General features: G+C 41.0%; 1 protein-coding gene and 1 pseudogene across 6 annotated transcripts in view; both read left to right on the forward strand.

Moving 5' to 3' along the window:
• Positions 1–18159, forward strand: part of CDK14 (cyclin dependent kinase 14) — a 326690-nt gene that overhangs the window by 49797 nt on the left and 258734 nt on the right. Inside the window, exon 1 of one of the 6 annotated variants that reach the window (XM_059469283.1) lies at positions 17049–17122. The exons of 4 other annotated variants lie outside the window; for them this stretch is intronic. Coding sequence is in view for 1 of the 2 variants with exons in the window: in XM_059469262.1 (XP_059325245.1) it covers positions 17308–17382 (75 nt within the window). In the remaining variant the exon portion in view is untranslated. Of the gene's footprint in view, positions 1–17048; positions 17123–17288; positions 17383–18159 lie in introns of those variants that run through there. One more of the 6 variants, XM_059469262.1, reaches the window with a different exon arrangement.
• On the forward strand, positions 10043–12512 carry LOC132070105 (pre-mRNA-processing factor 6-like; annotated as a pseudogene).

The raw sequence follows: 18159 nt of genomic DNA on the forward strand, positions 1-18159 counted from the left end.
AGCTCATCATTCTGTATTTCTTGCTTTAAAGAAGTTGCAAACTTAATACAACACTTCTGGTTAGTCAAAACCAGTTCTTTTATTATCTGATAAAACTGATACTATATAGCCATTTCAGGACAATCCTTTGGCACAAACTTACTATAAGTTCTAAAATCAGTTTTTCTACTTGATTAAAAGGGATGATTGTAGTTAATTTTCTCTATGGAAATAAGAAGGACAAACTTCTCTATCTGCCAGTGGCTTTTATTGTTGAAGGTAAAAAGTCTGCATAGAGACTGTGGGCTTACATCTAACAATATTCTGTAAATAAAATTCTAGTTGAGGACTCACAGCTCATCAAAGAAGCCGGCAGCTGATGGGTCTGAGAACAGGTCACCAAATTTGCACTTGGAGGTAATTTTCTTTTTATAGCACAAAGTAAAGAAAATGCTTTTAATGATATTCATCCAATGCTGCCATTTTTCAACAAAATCATGTACTTACTGCAAAATATTTTCCCATTATGACCTTTTTTGCTTCTTATGTAACTGTGTCTGATCTGTGTTTCCATTTGTGTAAAAACAAGAAACCCTACATGAATAAAAGCAATTTAAAAAAAGAAAGCACAACCCTCAGTTCATAGGGAGAAGAGTGTACCATGCAGGTTATATAAAATGTACACTGATAAGTAAAGTCATGACTTTTAGTTGTGAAGGAGGTGAAACAAAGCCTGGGGTCATATGCATTGGCTTTCCTATTTGTCTTCTGAAACCTCATTACACTTTGCAAATTTATTGCCTGTATTAATGCTGATCCACTAATGCTAATTCTTGGGAGCTCAATGAAATGCATTTCTGCTGATTTCTGACTGTCATTAGTAACCATGAAAATGTTACTTCTGTCTGGGTTTGTCAGTGCCTTTCTTTGGAGCCTTTTTCCTGTAGCTGCTACTCATGAAGGTTAAGCTAAATTTTTGGTGACTTTAAGTCAGGCAATGTTCATGTTCTATGGAAAATTTTGGGAGAAAGGGCAGTGCTAGCTCTGGGAGCAGATGAAGATTTTTTTTCATTACATGTTTAAGATGAAATATCATAGAGGAATTAAAGTTGAAATTACTTCAATTTGACTGTGGGATGTAGGTTTATAATGCTTAAGCTTGGGAGGGCCATACTTTAGAACTGCCTGCTCTAAGACTGCTTCAGCATTTTGGTATCACACATGCAGAATGTGCCCAAGCACTTTTGGAGCAGTGGTGGTTGGGGCAGTGAGCACGGGTGACACAGGTGGTGTGAGCCTCTGAGCTGGCTGGGGTGTGGTGGTCTGTAAATGTCTGTGTGTCTGAGTCTGTAGGTGTGCCCAGTTAGGGGTGCATTTGAGTAGGGAGCCAGGAAGCTCACAGACCGAATTAAACTTAAGAAGATGCTTTCTATATTTTTGTTCTATATCACAACCCTGAAATTTTTCTGGTACAAATTTTAAAAAATCCACTCTATGAAACATGTTTTAAGAATGCCTACAAGGAGCCAAGACATTATGGAGATGAAGCACTGCTGACTGACCTTGCACTACATGCAATGTCCACGCATTTCCATAATGGCATTACTTTTCCTATTAAGCTGAGTGAAATACAGCAGGTTTTGTTTGAAGTGTTTGCTCTGGTTGTGGCATGAGTGAATTCTATGGCTTTTAAAACATTGCTAGTGTTCTGTAGTCATGGCTGCTTTGCAATCAGTTTCAGTTCAGCACTTACTAAGAAACATAATTTCTTTTTTAGAGGGAATGTTATGATAGAAGCATATCTTAATGGATTGCAGTGAGTGAAGGCAATGCTTTTGGAAGGGAGATGTGAAAGGAGGTAGTAAAGATGACATGTTTATGGTATAGTGCACAATGCCTCAGATCTAATTTTATTCCATGTCTTTAATACTAATTGCTGATGCTGGTGTTAAGGCAAAGTAATAGTTTAACAGCAAACCTTGAAACCCTAAGGTTGTTCTATTGAGTGGAAGACATTAATGTGACATGGAAGGAAATCTTCTCATTGGAATTTGATAGCAGTATAAAATTTGTATAAAAGGCCAGGACTAAATTAATCCATTAGATTTCACAGTACTTTTAACCTCAGCACCAACCTGTATTCAAATACTGTTTCTTCTGGCAGAGAAAGTGCTGTGATGCTTTTAGCAAGTTATTAAACATCTGAGCCTTAATTTTCCATCTGACAGATAAAGAAGTTAGTATTTTTCTCAGTGGATTTTGAAGATAGATTTCTTAGGGCATCTTGAAGATATTCAGATGTTAGGGTATTAGGGAGGATGGCCTTGAAAATACAAAGATGAAGTCAGACAAAAACTATTCAGTATTGCTTGCATTCCTTTGCTCCCATAGCACAAAGAGGTTTTATCCTTTCTAATGTGTTTTTTGGATTCATGTAGTTTTTTTAGCCTTTTGGTCAAAAACAATGAAATGAACCTTTGCCAAGATTAAAGTTTGGCACCTTCTTATGAAGGAGCACTTTATTTCTGATGCTTTAAGTATAAAGGCCTTCATGAGACAGTCTAAGGAAAAGCCCTTTTTCTACTACTTGGTTCTGCTCTGAAGATACTTTATTATTGTAAGACCACACATTGCACTGCAAATTACCAGGTAACTGCACCACCCTACCTTTTCCCTAGCTATAGTTGTTTACTTTAAGAATAAGGGGAGTAGTCAAAATTTATCGTATTAATATATTAGTTGGACTTATGTCAAACTTACATTAACATCTGGGTTACTTCAGAAAGTATTTACATGAATTAAAGCATGCTAGTTATATATAACATGTGATTCAGGGAATGCATGTAGTACTTTAGATATAAATCTTATGTGTTTGAGTTTTTTTGGTTGTTTTTTAAGTGTTGGCTTTATTTTGAGGTGGTCTTTGTTTTCACACTATGTGTGTATTAATGGTTCTGTTTCATGTATCTTCATGGATTGGCCTCTGCTAAAGGAAGACCTGGGTTTGTGGGTCTTTAACTTTGTTTATATAATGAAGTGGGGTTTTTTAATTGTCTGATTTTAACTTGTGTTTTTAGAAATCTCCTCTTAGGTGTTTTGTTCTAGTACTAATATAAGGCTTCCTTGTCCATTGTATGGAAATGGGTTCATACCTTTAATTGGTATTCATTTTTTTATTACTTTAACTTCAGTTTTTGGTTCAAGAACATCTGTTTGATAAGGGCAGGCTTAATGTTGTTTATATTACCTGAGTTTGAAATGGAAAGTAGCAATTAAAAAATGTAAATGAATATTTCTTGAAAGTGACCTCAGGGGTGCACTTGATCTGTGTGGTTTGCTACTGTTCATGCCATATTATGCAGTTGTATATTCAATGATAGCTTGCCCCCTGCCCTCTCAAAATTTGAGCTTTAGGGGAATGCAGTTAGCATAGTCAGAAGAGAGGCTAAAGTATTAATTTAGCACAAGCAAATCTCAAGTCCAAACCCCTTGAAGTTTGAGATCCTATAAAACAACATACCAACTTGGAAACTTGTATTTCCCAGGCTGGCACATGGTCTCATGAACTAAACTCCCCGTCTTGTGAAAGAGCATTTCTTACTTCATCTCCATTGAAATAGCTTGGGAAGTGGCAGGGCTCTGGCCTGGCATGATCCTGGGAATGATGTGTCTGCAAAGACTGCTCCATTTCTTTAGTGAAAAGGCATCTGCTACTGGCAGGGAAGAGCAAGGATAAGAAAAGGACAGTCTAACTATTCCAGTATAGGACAAGAATTTATTTCAGACCTCTGTAAATACTACTGGCAACTCTGCTGGTAATCCTATTAATAAGCAGTCCTCAGAGAGCCAACATTATTTAGCAGTACTTTTTAAAGATAGATTTGAATTGCTTGACCTGTAATTGCCAGCTGTTTTTAAAAAAATACATGGTCAATAAGGCCTATCAAAAAATGGAGTCATTTTAGGTTCAGTGCTTGTTTGAAGCAGAAATAGCCCTGTCTAAAAATGAGTATAAACTTTTGAGGGTGAGATGGAGGGCACCCTTTATTCTTTATGCTGAAAAAATTTCCAAATTCTTCTGCTTGCATTCTGCTCTGCATGTTCATGAAGGAGTACAGGTACATCCTAGAGTCCATGTTGAGGCAGACAGAACTATTTTCCTGACTTGACAGCACGCGCATTCTGCAAGCCACACTGTTTGCAGCATCACTTTTCAGATGCCAGTTTTTGGGAAAGTTAAGGAGGTGTAGGAAGGATTGGCAATTTTACAAATTATACATCCTCATTTTCTCAAACACTTAGTTTGGAAAGGGTTAGACTTTATTCTCAAGGGTTTTTTTCTGCTTTTGTCATTTTATGCAGCTTTTCCTGAAACTGACATGCTGAAAATACTCTTAATTAATGCATATTGGAGACCTGATAAATCGTAACTGAAATTTTCTAGTATTTCCTATTGTAAAAGCACACTGCAATTCCTTAATGGACCTGTGCATGTGCTAAAGCACAAAAAGGAACTTCCATCTGGAAAGGGACAGAGTCAGACTGCTGCTGGACTTATCCCCTCAGGATTCAGGTCATTCCCCTGTTTATTCCCCTGAATATATTCAGTGCTTCTAGTATATGAAACATAGAATATGAAATATCCTCCAAGAGAAAGGAGCCTAATAAGGAATTTGGAGGATTCAGGAAGATATTGGAAAAGCACGTTGGGGTCTATGGCTATGTGTGGGGGATGAAAGCAAGAGTGGTATGGAGGGCTAGGAGCAAAGGCAGGATCAGAAGCAATTTTCAGGGAGCTGGACAAGAGTCCAGGACTGTGGGAGAAGGTGATCTCTAGTATTTGGAGGTCCTTTAGGGGTTTCAGATCTCTCCGTGGAGTCCTCAGTCTCCCTGTTCTGTTTCAGCAAATAGGTGTGAATCTCATTCATATGCAGAGCTTAGACACAGCTGATTTTGGGACAGAAGCTCTTACTGCTGTTGCTGTTTAAACTTAATTACAGAAGCCTGTGATCTAGTCCTCCTGTTAACAATATAGGTGAGAGAGATCTATATCATCAGGTATTTTAGAGGAAGAAATAATGTTACATACAATAGATTTGAACCACAATGCCTGGTTAAAATTACCTTTAGCTTTGAAGCTGTTTCTTGCATTTATTTTAATGGGTTTCAGTGTTGCCATTCCTGACAAATTAATTGCAAGTCTTATCAACTTTATACTGTTCTCAAGTGTTTAGAATTTGTCATATGTGGCAATCTTCTTAGCATTTCATAAATAACAGAGAAAGTCAATGTATGTACTGAAGGCCTACATATAATTTAATCAGGGTGTTGAGCATATCATGTAAACTACAATGCAAGTTTTTGGTTTTTGTTTGACCAAGTAGGGCAACAAGACCTGAGGGGCCTCAACACGTGAATTGGTTCTGTGCTGCTGTACTAACCTTCAGAAGTGGGGAAAGGTGGTGTCCCCCTTCCCAGACTTGTGAAAACTGTGATAAAACCCATTAGCCGTCTGTGCATGTATTGTAATTGGTGGCTCGTGCTGTTGTGGGTGGTTAAAGAACAACCAGCCTTTGGTATGTTTATCTCTCAGCATACTGGTTGCACACAGGTTAATGGGACTCCCCAGGAATATAAACACTCCTGGTATAAGCATAGAGCATGAGATGTGTATTTTTATTGCAACATTTCAAATAGAAACGGTTTATTTTGGAAGTGTCAGATCTGTGTTTGGCATATGAAATTCAAAGGCAGCCATAAGACATTTTAAAGTGATCTTTTCTTGGGTTTTTTTTATACCACTGTGGCTTCCAGTGGAATCTTTGTTTGAATTCTTCTTGTCTGAATTTTTATTGCTCTAGTAATTGTTTCTGCTTGTACTATATTTTTAGATTTCAGATATTTTCTGTAATCTTTCCTGAGGATAGACAGATATTCTATTAGACATATAAGCCCTCAATATTATAAGTTCTAAAAGCATTTAAGGATTTTTTCAGTAATTTTTGTTTAAAATTTTGTCAGAGAGCAGCCATAATTTTATGCTGAAGAACCTTATGCATAAAGGCTCTCCCACTTCTGTTGGGAATCATACCTCAAAAGAGGTGTTCTGCGGCATTTACATTTCTGAGGCCTTCAAACCTTTCCTCAGTTAAACTTTAGGTTGCAGTTTATCCTTGAAACACTCTGGGGGAATCATAATTTATATGTTATCATGCTTCTCCTACTTTAAACTTCTTTTTCCACTTACTATTCAAAATTAAATGCACTATTGGTTTTATGGTAAAACTTTTGTTTTGCTCCTCATGCTGTAAGAGGTTTTGTGAACAAAAAAATTGCTTTTCTGTCTGTTAAGAGTCTAGTAGAGTGAAGACCTATTTTAATGACTAAGCTGCTAGGGCAATGCTAATTTTATTTTTAAGTATCAATTAAAAAGACATCTTACTATTTGAAAGAACAACAGAATAATCAAGCATCAGTGACTCTGCTTCTTACAAGAAGTTTCTAAGGAAGTGTGTTTGCTGCTACATGGTTTAGTCCATGAGTTGTATGGCTCATGTTGTCTCATTTTTTGAGAATTTTGTTTTTTTCTAGAAAAAAAGGTAAGAGTACATTATTATCATTGTAACTGTGTGTAGATAGCCATGGGACATCTTAGATTGTGAGAATTATTGCTTCAAGGGGATTTGACTTTGTTTTATGGTAGAGTAAGAATAATTTTCATAGTAATCTTCTGTTAAATCAGTCACAAATTAAATATAGCACCAGGTTTGAGGTTTTCCCCCCACCAGAAGATTTTGCAAGTAGGTTTTGTGCATGCATGAATGGAAGAGAGATATGTTGGACACCATGGGGAGGCTGCTCGTGATCAGCTTTGGAAGGTGATGATAATCAGTCCAAGAGACTGGAAAAAAGCAAACACCATCCAGGCCTTTGGAAGGGGTGGCAAGGTGGATGCAGGGAAATGCCAATCAGCCTTACCTCAGTCTCTGGAAAGGTGACGAGCCTCTCAACAGGGAGGCCATCTCTACCCAAATTTCTCTCACTGTTTGGAAGCCCCTCCCACACCTTAGTACTACAGAGAGCTCTCATGCACAACTAAATGAAGAATTTTGGAGAGTTTTTGGCTTGAAACATTGTGCTGTAAGTCCTGTAGCAGTGATTTAAGTGGAAGGAGGTGTCCATTCACTGCCTTCAGCCTGTCAGTTCTATGGAATCATTCCCCTTGTTTGTCACAGACCTTAATTTTTCCCTTTCCTCATGTAATAGGATTCTTCAGTTTGTTACAAGAGTGATAGATAGATAGAAGCTAGATAATTTAATCTATGTATTTTTTTTTTGTCATTTAACCAAAAGAAGTTTCATTTGAATTTAAATTTGGTAGACTGAAACAGCATGTTTCCTTGAAAATTTCCTTTCAAAAAATTAATGAAACAAGGTAAGGAAAATTCACTTCACCCTCTGAAATCAATATTTTGCTCCTTTTGAAATTGTGAAAGCTTTGGAGACTTCTTGTATTTTTTTATAGGCCACATATTTGCTCTTGAATAAATCTCTTGGTGTATAAATCTGTCCCAACCCTCTGCAACCACTGTGCTCCATCACATGAAAATCCATGTTCTTCTACTTAAGAAGATCATGGGACAATAGGGAGTCTATTTTAGAACACACTGTAACAGCTCTAGGGCTATAGAAAGAGATGGTCTGGGGAAGGAAAAAGCCTCTTAGGTGAAATACTCTGTGGGGATGGGTGCTCTGTGAACATTTAAGCTGCAGCAGCTGTACCACCACTAACTGTATTTTGTAGAAGTATTTTTAATAGTATGTGGAAGAGGCTTTTTTCTCTTGTCCTTTCTGAAGTTTTTTTATCTTCAGCAGCTCACTGCTCCTGAGATTCTTTCTATTTCTCACCTAAGAAGTCCTGGGAAAATAGATAAGCTGCTCAACATGCATTAAAGCTTTATCAGTTTCTGGACTGAAGTGCCCTTCAGTGAGAATGCCCAGGTGAATGCAGCCCTCTTGTCTGAGTTACTGAGATAAAAGAGGACAAGAGAAGCAGTCTGCAAGGGGGTAGACCCAGACTGTAAAGGGTTTTATAGGTCAAAACCAACCCTTTGTATTTAACCAAAGAACAGAGGAATATTAGTGCAATACCTGCACTTCTGGTGCTTGTCTCCTGGGATGCTTGACTCAGCACTGCAGCACTTGGAGATTTGATGTGCCTTTTTGCTGGTCATCATTCTGTGCCAATTTGATTAGTAAAGAACAAAAGTGCAGGTGACTGCAGTGAAACCCTTGTCCATGAGGTAGTGCAGCCTGCTAGACAAACAGAGCTGGAAGGAGGGGAGATGATTCTTACAGCTGCCTCTCATATTTTGTCATGAGAACCAAAAATATTCTTAAATCAGGGGTTGCTTGAGTGTTTCTATTTAGAAACTTGTTTAATCTCATGTCGTGCCCCCATCTAGCTCAGTGTTTTGCTATCATCAGTTTTTCCAGTCATTGTGATTTGTGTGATGGTTCTACATCTGTCATGTGTGCTGTGTATGCCATGCAGAACTGGTAAAACATCCATTTTTGAGACTTAGAGGGGAATAGCAACTGACCCTCCAGGTAGGAGAGAAAGACATGGAAGAGGGATGAAAAAATGATGTATTAAAAAAGGTTATTTAGTTGAATTGCCAAAAATTTTGCAGTCTGGAGGGATTTTGCAATATAGATTATTTGGGTGATAAAATGGTAATGATATTTCATGCTGATATGTATAAACCAATGCACATGGAGAAATTAACTGCAGCTATGCATGTGTAATGGTGAGTCTAAACAAATTACATTATTCTGGGTAGGAATTGTAGGATCATGGGACAATAGTGTGAAAATAGTGGTTAGGTGTTAAGCAGTGCCCTGAAAAACAGGTAAACCTTCAGAAACAAGTAGGAAAAGAAAGGAGAACAAAACCATAGCTGTCATGGACTTATTGAAGGAATACTGTTTTTATAAATACATTAAATATTAAGCCTCATAAAACAGAAATGACACAGTACATGTCCTTCCTGTGCTGGACCCCAGGGCTGGGTGCAGAGTTCCAGGTGGGGTCTCTGTCCCCAGAGCAGAGCAGAGGCACAAATCCTCCCTGCCCTGCTGCCCAGGCTGCTCTGGGTGCCGCCCTGGACACGTTTGGCTCTCTGGGCTGTGAGTGCCCATGGCTGGGTCATGTCCAGCCTCTCACCCAGCAGCACCCCCAGGTCCCTCTGGGCAGGGCTGCTCTCAATCCCTTCATCCCCAGCCTGGATGGACACTGGGGGTTACCCCAGCCCAGGGGCAGCACCTTGCGCTTGATTGTGTTGAACCCCATGGGACTCCCAAGGGCCACTTCTCGAGCTTGTCCAGGTCCCTCTGGATGGATGGCATCCTGTCCTTCAGGCGTGTCAGCTGCATCACTCAGCTTGGTGTCATCAGCAAATTTGCAGAGGGTACACTTGATCCCTTCATCGATGCCATTAGTGAAGATATTTAATAACACTGGTCCCAATATGGACCCAAACCCAAAGCCTTTCATGTGAGTATCTCAAAGTGAAAATGAAGGGAGGCTAAACTCCAGTGCTTTCAAAGATGAGAATGTTGGTGCATAACATATTTAAACTTAAGAAAGAGATGAAGGTGAACTCATTGTTTTAAGTTTTAATTAATTTCTGGAAAGCTTTTTTCTCCCAGCTAAAACACTGTGGATGACTTTGAAATAGGGTATCACTGAGCTTTGTCCCTCTAGGAGATCCATTGTAGCAATATATGTAACTCAAAAATGAAACATTTTCAGGGATTCATCCCTAGGATTTATACTGATTGTTATTAAAAGTTATTATTTCTTTATAATTGTCTCTAAAGACAAACTTTGTGAAGTCTGCCTCTAGTATTCATCATAAAAATGTATGCCATGGAAATGTTACTATCCTTTCCTGGTTAGTGTGGTTTTGGTTTGGTTTTTTTTTTAATTTTTTTTTGATTGCAAACATGAGTATTGTCAGCTCTCTGGGTGTCCTGTTACATTGTGGGGTGTAACCAAGCTATGCATTCTACTCCCATCTACATTACTCCTGATGAACAGTTAATAGTGGGCTGTTTGCAGCAGTGGGTTGTTGCTGCCCAGTGCACACCCAGGCCTAAGGCTGCAAGCTGGGTGTTTGATAAGGGAAAGAGGCAAACCCTTGGGTGCGAGGTCGGTTGTGTTTCTGTCTCACAAATTGACTCAGCTGTGGTAACTAAGGTAACTCAGCCTAAGGGGGTCCTCTCTGCCAATGGGCCATACAGCCCCACTGGACAGCTGTAACCACCTAGGCCATCAAAGTCTTCCCAAAATATCCTATGACTTACAGTATTACATCATTCCATTGTGAAATTCCCCACTCTGGGGAGGTGCTGGGCATTCCTGCCTGAATCTGACCAGATATAAGCTGGGCGTTTTAGGGACTTGGGACACCACTGAAGAAGCTAATCCTGGGCTACTGCTGGGGCTGGGCTGCAGAGCCACAGGTTTCAGCACGCACTCTGACATCAGCCCTGCTTGTGGTGCCAGTGACCCTGTGGATGACCAACATGCCATGCTGGGGAAGAGAACTGTGGGGGACCAGAGGAAGCAGAACCAGGCAGAACCCACAAATTATGAAGATGAGAACTTGAATGACACTAATTATGATGATTTCAATGGCTACGCTGGGAGCCTGTTCTCAAGTGGCCCCTATAAAAAAGGTGATGAGGAAACAGATGCTATTGATGTGGATTTGGAGGATGGATGAAGGCAGAAAGGAGAAGCAAACAGGAAAAAGAGAAAATAGGAGAATACCATATGGAACAACCTAAAATTCAGCAGCAGTTCTCAGACTTGAAACAGAAGTTAGCAGAGGTTACTGAGGAGGAGTGACTGAGTATTCCAGAGGCTGGTGATGCTGGGAGCTAGCATCAGAGGAATCCTCGGTATAAGAAGCTGACTCCTGTCCCTGACAGCTTCTCTGCAAAGCGTTTACAGTCAGGAGAGAATCATACTTCCATGGACCCACATGAGCCACAATTTGGGGGATTGAATACTCCATATCTAGGGGGAATGAATATGGCATACCCAGAAGGAATGACACCAGGCTTGATGACACTTGGGACAGGTGAATTGGATATGAAGAAGATTGGCCAAGCCAGGAGCACCTTGATGGATATGAAGCTAAGCCAGGTGTCAGTCTGTGAGTGGCTGGACTGTAGTGGGCCTGAAAGGATATTTGACAGACTTGAATTCCATGATTCCCACACATGGAGGATATATTGATGATATGAAAAAAGCCTGCTTATTCCTGAAATCTGTCCAAGAGAGCAATCCTCACCATCCACCAGCCTGGATAGCATGAGCCCAACTAGAGGAGATCACTGCCAAACTCCCAGTGGCTTGAAACGACATCTTGAAAGGAACAGAGATGTGTCCTAAGACTGAAGATATTTGGTTGGAAGCTGCTCAGCTTCAGTCTGGAGATACAGCGAAGGCTGTTGTTGCCCAGGCTGTCCAGCACCTTCCATGGCCTTTCTGGATTTATATCAGAGCAGCAGAGCTGGAGATGGATATCTGTGCCAAGAAATGTGTCCTTGGGACAGCCCTTGAGCATGTTCCAAACTTGGTGCATTTGTGGAAAGCAGTTATAGAGCTGGGGCAGCCTGAGGATGCCAGGGCCATGCTGAGCAGGGCTGAGTGCTTTCCAGCTGGTGCTGAACCATGGCTGGTGCTGCAAGGCTGGAGACATGTGAGAATCCTCAAAGTCCTTAACAAGGCCCAGGGGAACATTCTGATGGTTTGTCACTTCTGGATTGTGGAACTCAACAGAGAGCACCAGATACAAAGTGCTGAACAATGTGATAAAGCTGGAAGTGTGTCCACAGGCCAGGCAATCGTGCCAGCTGTGATTGGGATTAGGATTGAAGAAGATCAAAACGAACCTGGATGAAAATGCAAACAGCTGTGTTGTTCACAGTGTTCTGGAGCATGCCTGAGCCATTTATGCTTATTTCTTGCAAGTTTTCCCAAGCAAGAAGAATGTGTGGTTGCAAACAGTCTACTTTGAAAAGAACCATGGGACCAGAGAATCCTTGGAGGCTCTTTTGCAGAGAGCTGTTGCTCACTGTCCCAAAGCAGAAGTGCTGTGGCTCACGGGAGCTGAATTGAAGTGGCTGGCAGGAGATGTGCCAGCAGCCAGAAGCATCTTGGCCCTGTTTTTCCAGGGCAACCCCAACAGTGAGGACATCTGGCTGGCTGCCATGAAGCTTGAGTCAGAGAACAAGGACTATGAAAGAGCAAGGAGGCAAAGGCTCACAGCAGTGCCCCCACAGCAAGGGTCTCTGTGAAATCTGTGAAGTTGGAATGGGTGCTTGAGAACGTTGCTGTAGCCCAGAAGCTCTGTCAGGAAGCCTTGAAGCACTATGAGGACTTCCCCAAACTGTGGATTATAAAAGGACAAATTGAGGAACAAAAAGAGCTCATAGAGAAACTATGGGAGGCTTTGTAATGCAAACTGTGTATGGAATCAGTCCCTAAGCCCACAAAATCTCTTATTTGTCTTAAAAGCTGCAAAACTAATTGGCACTCTGTTGCATTGTATTTTGTTTCAGACAGTAACTTTTTTAGTGATGTTCTACCAGACCAGAGAATGCATCTGGTATAGTGCAACTGTTGGTATTGCAAAGCAAGTTTAACAGCATGTTGTACTTGGAATAACTTGTCATGCATTCCATTGTGCAACATTACCACTGCTTCACTTGCCATGTTAAGATAAAAATTATTTTCTTTGCATTAAATGAATTTGTATCATTGCTGGATTGTTTTATTAAGGTTGTGTCTCCTTGTACTTTATGTATTCTAACTCAAACTCTAAATTCTCAGGTTTAAGGAAGGGGGTCATATTTTATGGTCACCTGTGACAGCAAGGATATGAACTGGGGTTGGACAGATGTTGCACCCAGCACTCAGTTTCTAGACACAACTTCTTAACTGTCTTGTTAAATAATTTCTTAATGAAAAATTATCAGTGGCTTGTGAAGTGGCTGGGTAGATGTCTAAATGACTCTCACAAGTGAGTAAATTTTCAGAAGTGTTCATGTTTTCCTTCTATATTGAGTCTGCAGTTGTCAAAATGGAAAGGATTGTATTGAGAAGCAGTGGCTCTCCTTAGCTGTGCCTTTTCTTCTATGAAGAGAAAAAGAGCTCATATGGATGTATGAAACTTTTACACATTACTGCATTTGGTTATTACTCCTTGAAGAGGAGGGAAGTATTATCTGCCTTTCTCCCTTGCTTCCTGTCTCCCATTCTCTCAGATGACTCAGTGCAGACTAATGGAAATGGGATATTACTTTCAAGTTCATTTTACTAGTCTGTAGTATGATCACACAGAACAGAAGTAACTACTGGCATTTTTTTGCTATGCCATATTACTGAATGATGGCTTGCATTTTTAGGTAATTAACCATCAGAGCTGTGACATTGTGTAATTTCTCTGGTTTAAGAGTAGCAATTTGCTATTATCTTGAAAAGCTCCAAAGATACCTCCTTATAGGTGAAGAACTGCTCCCAAGTGCCACATAGCATTTTGCAGTCTGCCCTGGGATGAAACTGTTGGCAGGACTTAAAGTACTGATAATGTGAAACTTGTACTTGCAAGTGGCTTCCAGGGAGAGTTTTAAAATCTAAATTGAACTCCATAGTTATCTGACTTTTTTTTAGTTGTTGTATTGAAGCTTTTTTTAGATTAGTTACTCTCCCACCCCCTTGGAAGAAACCCTGACCCATGCTGTATGGGGTCTTTGTGTGTTCCATCAACTCCGTTCTTAATTCTAGATATCCTTTGCCAGGTTCCCCAACCCTCTCTGTGGTACCATGGCCAGCGGAGCACATATTTGTGCTTGAGCTAAGTTATGTTCAACCATAGTCTGCAAATGGTGTTGGGACTGGGGCAAGGGATGGGGCTAGCAGAGGAGAAGGAGTGGGATAACAATAATAGGAAGTCAAGCAAAAATGCTGGGAAGCCTGCATGGGTGAACAAAGACTTCCTAACAAGAGTCAAATGTGAAAAGGAATTAAATAGAAGGTAGAACTGAGAACAAGTATTGGGGAAGGAATACAGATGTATCTTCCAAGCATGCACTTACAAAAGACAAAGGCCACCTTGAATTGAATCTTTTGAGGAAGGTCAAAGACAAAGCCAACAAGAAGGGCTTTAATAAAATAAATAGATCTTTTTTTCATTTTTTTTCAATACAGTAAAAATATTTGACTTTTAATTGTGGGAAGTTTGTGTGAGTTTTATCTCACTGCAGAAAGCCCCTGCAGAGAGAGATTTAGAGAAAGTAAGATGCCTTGGCAATAATCAGCTGTATGAAGTTTAACAAGGGTGAGTGCCAGGTTTTGCATCTGGAGTGGCTCAATCAAGTATGGACAGACTGGAGGATGACTGGAAAGCAGCCCTGCAGGAAGGGACATGGGGGTCCTGGTCAATGGTGAGTTGAATGTGAATGAGCAGTGCCCTGGCAGGCAGGAGGGCCCGCCGTGTCCTGGGGGCATCAGGCCCAGCATCGACAGCCGGCAAGGGAGGGATTGTCCCTCTGCCCTGGGATGGCCTCACCTCCAGTGCTGGGGGCAGCTCTGGGTGCCACAATATAAGGATAGAAAGGTCCTAGAGAATGTCCAAAGGAGGACTGCAGAGATGGTGGATGACCATCTAGGGGGAAGCTGTATGTGGAGTGGCTGAGGTCACTTGGTCTGTTGAGCCTGAAGAAGAGACTGAGGGGAGACCTCACTGCAGTCCAGAACTTCCTCAAAAAAGGAAGCAGAAGGTGCTGATCTTTTCTCTGTGGTGACCAGTGACAGGACCCAAAAGAAGGGTATTAAGGTGGGGGAGAGAGGTTTTGGTTCGATATTAGGAAAAGATTCTTCAGCTAGAGGGTGGCTGGGCACTGGAACAGCTCCCCAGGGAAGTGGTCACAGCACCAGCCTGACAGAGTTCAGGAAGTGTTTGGACAACACTCTCAGACACATGGTGTGATCCTTGGGGATGGTCCTGTGCAGGGCTAGGAGTTGGACTTTATTGATCCTGGTGGGTCCTTTCTAACTCAGCATATTCTGTGATTCTATAACTTTGCAGGATGTTTGACTTGCTTTCATTCTCCCTTGGCCCAATACATTCTTTGCCTCTGGAATGCAGTTCCCTGTTTTTCTGGCTTGTCTTTTTTGCCTGTGTTTCCTCTTTCCATGGCTGTCTGCCCCTTTTCCCTTAACATGGTGCCTGCCTTTTGGCACATATTGGTCTTTGCTGGTGCTTACTCACTATCTTTTTTTTTCTTTCTCCTGAGCATCCTTCTGTCCTGTTCTTCCTCAACCTCAGACAAATTTATTGTTGACAGAATAAGGTCAAGAATTGTAAACATTGTGAAAGTATTTTCTCATAATTTCAACTGGAAATTCTTCATGTTTTCTTCTGGGCCTCACACTTGAGAGAGAGAGAGGAGAAGAAAATTTTGTTCAAGAGAGTGGAAGTCCTATTTTTTCAGGAGATCTGAAGCTGCCAATCTGGTTAGAAACCAAACTGGCAAACTGAGAAGTCTGGAGATGCCCCTGTGACTAAGGCTGGGAAAAGGAGAGGAAAAGATAACTACTACATAAGTTTGGAATCATCCTTTAGAATTTGCTAATGGCATTCAGTTTTATATGTTGCTGGTGCCACTGATGCTAGGTTCAGGTGAGAGCAAGTAAGTCAACATGTGTAAGGCTTGGTGACTATGGTGCTCAAACTCTAATGAGTTGAGTTTCAGCTCACTCTGCTTTCTTCAAAGTGGAGCTCTACAGGGGAACCCATTTCCAATGGTTCTGTGATGAGGGGCACTGGAGCCTGGGGTGTGAGCCAGGGCTGTGTTTTGCCTGCTAGTTCATTGTAGCTCATAATTACATAGAAATGAAAACTATTTCAGGATGTTGAAGATGCCATCTCAGCTGAGCTGCGTTCATCTCCTCCTGAAGGTTTCACTGATGCACACATTACTGTTCCCTATCCTAGTACAGTCTGCCCAGTGCTCCCCCAACCCCAGGAGATTTCTGGGGAGCCAGGAGCCATCTGAAGCACAGGCCAGCAGGGGTTGCTGTAGGAGTAGGAGATGGAGAAGATGCGCTGCCTCCTTTTTGGAGAAGCTCTCTCTCAGGGTTTGCCAGGGTTTGCTCCTGCTGCCCCCTTTTCCCTCCTGCCACACTCAAGCTTTCTTGGGCTGAGTAGTGGATTCCCAGCACGGAGTAAATGTCTATTGCTTACTCACAGCTTTGTGTATTTTGTGCATTTATAAATTAAATAGTAGGTTTCATCCTCAAAATGCTGAAAGTAACTTGAGTGTTCCTATTTTGACTCAATAAATTTTAAATACTTTTTAATATTTATTGTTTATGTAAAAGTGGATAGTGGTATTCATAGTGCTTGTTTCCAGGGGCCCATAGATTATTTCTATAATGTCATTTTGTCACTCTAGAACTTGCTGATATCTTTCAGGGCTGGGACAGAATTGAGAATGATTTGTTTCATCCTTTTATTGAATGTTGAGTTTTTCCCCTTAATTCCTCTGAAATCACCGTTAGCTATTTTGGCTGCAGTTCTGTGTTGGGTTGAGGCAGTGCTACACTGTAAATCAATATCTTTTCGAAAAGACTGCTGTAAATTGCCTAGATAGCATATGCATGGTTACTTTGGCTGCAATGCTGCTGCAGAGCCTGGATACTCTGCCTTTCTGGGAACTCTACAGGCAAGTCCATCATATATTTAAAAAAAAAATCTTTTTAGAAAGAGCATAGTATTGCTGATGAAATTTAGACAGAGAAATATTGTACCCTCGGTGCTTATCTGTACCTTTTATATTCTACTCCACTGGGATTACCCTGTCTTGAGGGATTTCTTTGTTTGCTGCTTTAGATTTCCCCCTTTCTTAGCTGTAGTACAGCCGTACCATTTCAGCTTGCTAGTGCAGAAAGATGTTGTGAATTCAGTTGCTGAATGAGCCTGGCCTGACTGCAAACACTAACATTGCTAGAGGGATGCCAAAGAGTTGCAGGTGAATCTGACCTGATCTGGGCAACAGCAAAACGGTAAGATGGGGCTTGTTTAAATCTCTGGGATTAATTGGGTGCTGGGGTTTCCTGTTTCAACCTGAAGCCTAGCTATCACATGCTTCCAACTTGAGCAGGATTCATTCGGTGCATGTCAGGGTGGGTTTTCTCGGGATTGCTTAACATCCAGGCAGAGGGAGGCGGTGGGAAGCTGGGAACGCCACATGAGACCTCTCGGCAGCCACCCTGGTGAGATTCCCCAGCAGTACTGCCTGCGGTTTGTAAATACCAGGGAAAAGGTAGGGGAAGGCTTAAAAGCCGTGCTTTTCTCGGTACAGCTTTGTATCTCTCTTTCTGGCAGCCTTATTTATAATTGTATTAAGAAGATAGTATGGGCAATTTTTTCCGATACATGCTTGGCTGAACGCCCTCTGGGATGAGTGAGTGAAGGACGTGATCAGCCACTTTCTCATCTCTGCTAACAAGTCTGTGCATCTTGCTATATCTGAATAAATGTCTGTAACAGTTACAGATTTGCTGGGTGGCAGAAGATAAAATTAAAATGATCCTTTATAGAAACATACTATTTCATGGACGTCAGAATATTTTTTTTGCCTTGTTAGCCTCTGTAATGATTTTATTCCTCTTGCACGCTGTCTTTATTTAATATAACAAAATGTGAGGTAGTCTTTTTAGGTAGTCATTCGTGAATGCTTATGTAGGAGTGTGTTGACAGTGGTTTGGATCTTAGAGGAATATTTCAACATATGAAAGCTTGGAGCAGCCGCATGTTCAGGGAAAGAGAGGAAGAAAAGAGCAGCAGTTACCATTAGTACAAGACAGAAAGATTAAAATGTGGCCATAGTATGGAATTATTAGAATTATTTCTGATTACTTAACTGACAGTGTGTTTCAGTTGTAGATCAAGCCATAGAAAACTAACTCTCAACAGAAATCCTTTGGAGCTAAACAAAAAAATAGTATTTCACCATATGTCCTACTATTTAAAGGAAATGAACTCTGGTGGTAACAGTAGAGTGATGAGAGATGGTTTTTGCTTTTACTAGTTAAGGACA

Source organism: Ammospiza nelsoni, chromosome 1 (genome assembly GCF_027579445.1).
Source record: "Ammospiza nelsoni isolate bAmmNel1 chromosome 1, bAmmNel1.pri, whole genome shotgun sequence".
Taxonomy (NCBI): Eukaryota; Metazoa; Chordata; class Aves; order Passeriformes; family Passerellidae; genus Ammospiza; species Ammospiza nelsoni.